The sequence below is a fragment of the Lagopus leucura genome, unplaced genomic scaffold (genome assembly GCF_019238085.1).
Source record: "Lagopus leucura isolate 7727_CA_CO unplaced genomic scaffold, USGS_WTPT01 Super-Scaffold_1, whole genome shotgun sequence".
NCBI lineage: Eukaryota > Metazoa > Chordata > Aves > Galliformes > Phasianidae > Lagopus > Lagopus leucura.
This window is the reverse complement of record NW_024962250.1, coordinates 14,312,421-14,315,104: the sequence shown is the minus strand read 5'-3', so window position 1 is coordinate 14,315,104 and position 2,684 is coordinate 14,312,421. Positions and strand designations below refer to the sequence as shown.

Here is a 2,684-nt window from a genome sequence, read left to right as displayed (position 1 = left end):
GGCGGGGAGAGGCTGCGGGGAGCGGCGAGCGCGGGGTGGCCCCGGCCGGCGGAGCGCCGCGGATGGCAGCGCCCGGCGGGGCGGCTGCAGCGCCGCGCGGGGGGAGCCGCGCACAGCCCCTGCCCCGAGCGAGGCAGCGCGTGTAGGAAGGAGAGAGCGTGCGAGAGGGAGGGAGGGAGCGGGGAGGGAGGGAGCAGGGAGGGAGGGAGGCAGGGGAGGAAGGACGGGGAGAGTGCGTGTGTGCGAGAGGGGGGAGAGGCAGGGGAAAACTGCGGAGAGCGAGAAGAAAAGTGCGATAGGAGCCCGGCCCCGGGTTGGTTTGCGCTAGATTCTTTTAGCACCGAAATACCTTCCGATGAACCGCGATGCTCAGGCTCTGATTTACGCGCTGCATTATTTATGGGGCTCTCCGGCTCCCGCCGCCGCCGCGAGGGGTGCGCAGGGGGCGCGGGGCTGCGCTGCGGGATGCGGCGGGCGTAGGGGGTGGGGGGGGGAGGAAGGAGGGCGTCCCGCGCGGGCGCTGAGCGTGGCTACGAATGAACGGTCCGGGCACGGGGAGAGCGCGTTGGGCACCGCTCCGCGTGGGGTGATCGCAACTCTCAAGAGCTGAGGATGGCTCGGGAGGGGGAGGGAGCGGAGGGAAGGGGAATCCCTTTCTGGGCTGCGAACGGAGCGTGGGAGAGGGGCTCGGAACGGAGGTCAGCTCGGCTCTGCCGGGAGAGACCCAGATGTGCCGCGGCCGCTGTACGCGTTCCCTCCGAGCGGAGCCGGCGGGCAGCGGCGGACTCGCGTGGACGCGTCCGTAGACTTTGCCGTACCTCGACGGGATGCGCGCCGGGGTGTGATCCCGGTAATGCCTCTAACGAGAGCGCTAATTACAGGAGGACGATTTGGCAAATGAAGTGAGAGGATGCACCCCCAGCCCCGAGCACCAGATGAACTTTTCCAAACACACACGCACACACGCGGTAATTTTGGTATGCTCCCTCGGCCAATCGCCGCGCTCAGCCCGAGCATGCCTTACCCTAGCGCAGTCAATTACCGGCGCTCCCCGGGCTCATCAATCACGGGGCGCCTCCAGTGAGGGGAGGAGCGAGCCTCCGACTATCGATCGCTGCAGTTTTGTCCTCCCCAGCCCCCAGCCTCGTTCACGGTCCCCTGCACATAAAATCTAAACCAGACTATCCCGTTAATAGCGGGATTTATCAATGATTGTGTACCCGGTGGTGAATGTGGCCTCGTACATAGGTGGCTTTTAGAAATACACGGCAGAAAAAAATAAGAACGATGTAATTTATTCGGGTAGGGGTTGGCGTGTTTTGCGTTGCTTTTCAGGATGAGAGTGACGATTTTAACTTTTTTCTTTTTTTCTTTTTTCTTTCTTTTTTTTTTTTTTAACTTTAAGAAAATGACTCGGGGGCAGTTGCAGATATTTGGCCTGATTTTAATAGGCGCGGGGAATGAGCTCCAGAGGTCAATAAACCCCTCCAAAATGATGAATGATTGACTACCTGTGATGATGATAGTGATTACCGGAGCAATTAAACAGTTTGATTAAATGAGCCATCATAACAATGATGTCTGCGGGAAATCAGCCCTCACATATAAAGAAAGATAGCGTGGGGCTGACGGACGCCAGTGGGCATCCCCCGAGCTCCGGCAGCACCCGGCCCGGCGGCTGCGGGCTGGAGAAGGGGAGAAGTGGCCCCGATGTCGGCCCCGGTGTCGGCCGGAGCTGCCCTCGTTCGCTTCCCGGAGCCGGGCTCGACCCCGCAGTGCTTTTCTGAGAGGATCTCCTCCGAGATTAAAGCTAAATCCTAAGAGCAACCGAATGGCTGCGCCTGGCTTTCCCGGGACTGGGAGGAGAGGTGAGTAGAAAGCCCTCAGTATGGAGATCTCTTTTGAGCAGTGGTGAAGTCGTTGCGTTTCGCAGGGAAAAGAGGGGACGCTCGTGCAGTATTTTATACTCTGTCGTATAAATCGGGAACGTAATTCAGGATATTCATGGTAATGAATGCTCGACTAATCCTTTGGGTGCGCGGAGACCTACAGAGCAGGAGGTTATGCAAATCTTTTCCTACTTTTACGGCTGTACATTTCGAACAGATTTTTAAGAGATCTGCTCAGTGGTGAATGCTATTTGTTTTTTATGATTTTTTTTTTTTTTCCTTCCCTCTTCCCCCCACTACCCAACCCCCCACCCCGCCACTAGGATGCCCGATTTCCAAACTCCCGAGGCATCCCTTCATGGCGACGCAGCCCATGCGGGAAGCTCAGGGACGCGTTGTAAATATTTGCAGCTCCCAAACGGATTTTGCAGCCGTGCCCCCTGCTGTGCCCGAGTGCGCCTCGCTCCGAGAGGGTCGGTGGCACAGAGAAGGGCTCTGTCCCTGGCGCGCGGCCGTGCAACAGTAATCCGGTCCCTCTGAGGGCTCCGTGTTTGCTCAGATCTCAGACTGGGGAGAACTTCACCACTCTTCTTCTCAAAGAGAAGTTTTTTCACAACTTTGCTCCCATAGCAGAAGGCACGTCATTGTTTAGGATATCATTTTAGACTTCTTTTTTTAATTATTCTGTTTTTCACAGGAGCTCCTTTAAGTCCCGATTCTTCGGAGCAGGAAATTGTTAGAGAGCAATCTAAAATCCAAGATGTAAAAAAAAAAAAAAAAAAAAAAAAAAAAAAA

At 56.5% G+C, this 2,684-nt stretch overlaps 1 protein-coding gene and 1 long non-coding RNA gene across 7 annotated transcripts in view; one reads left to right on the top strand and one right to left on the bottom strand.

Annotated features, from left to right (window-relative positions):
* Nucleotides 1–914, bottom strand: part of MEIS2 (Meis homeobox 2) — a 169,258-nt gene extending 168,344 nt beyond the window's left edge. For 2 of the 5 annotated variants that reach the window (XM_042871370.1, XM_042871414.1), the window contains exon 1: nucleotides 350–425. In XM_042871370.1, the coding sequence (XP_042727304.1) occupies nucleotides 350–394 (45 nt within the window). In that variant the 5' untranslated portion in view covers nucleotides 395–425. Of the gene's footprint in view, nucleotides 1–349; nucleotides 427–818 lie in introns of those variants that run through there. The other 3 variants (XM_042871397.1, XM_042871378.1, XM_042871405.1) reach the window with 3 other exon arrangements.
* The window catches only part of LOC122180041, a 10,322-nt gene continuing 8,310 nt past the window's right edge, over nucleotides 673–2,684 (top strand). The window contains exon 1 of one of the 2 annotated variants that reach the window (XR_006178900.1): nucleotides 673–1,868. This is a non-coding gene — a long non-coding RNA (uncharacterized LOC122180041). The remainder of the gene's footprint in view (nucleotides 1,869–2,684) is intronic. The other variant, XR_006178901.1, reaches the window with a different exon arrangement.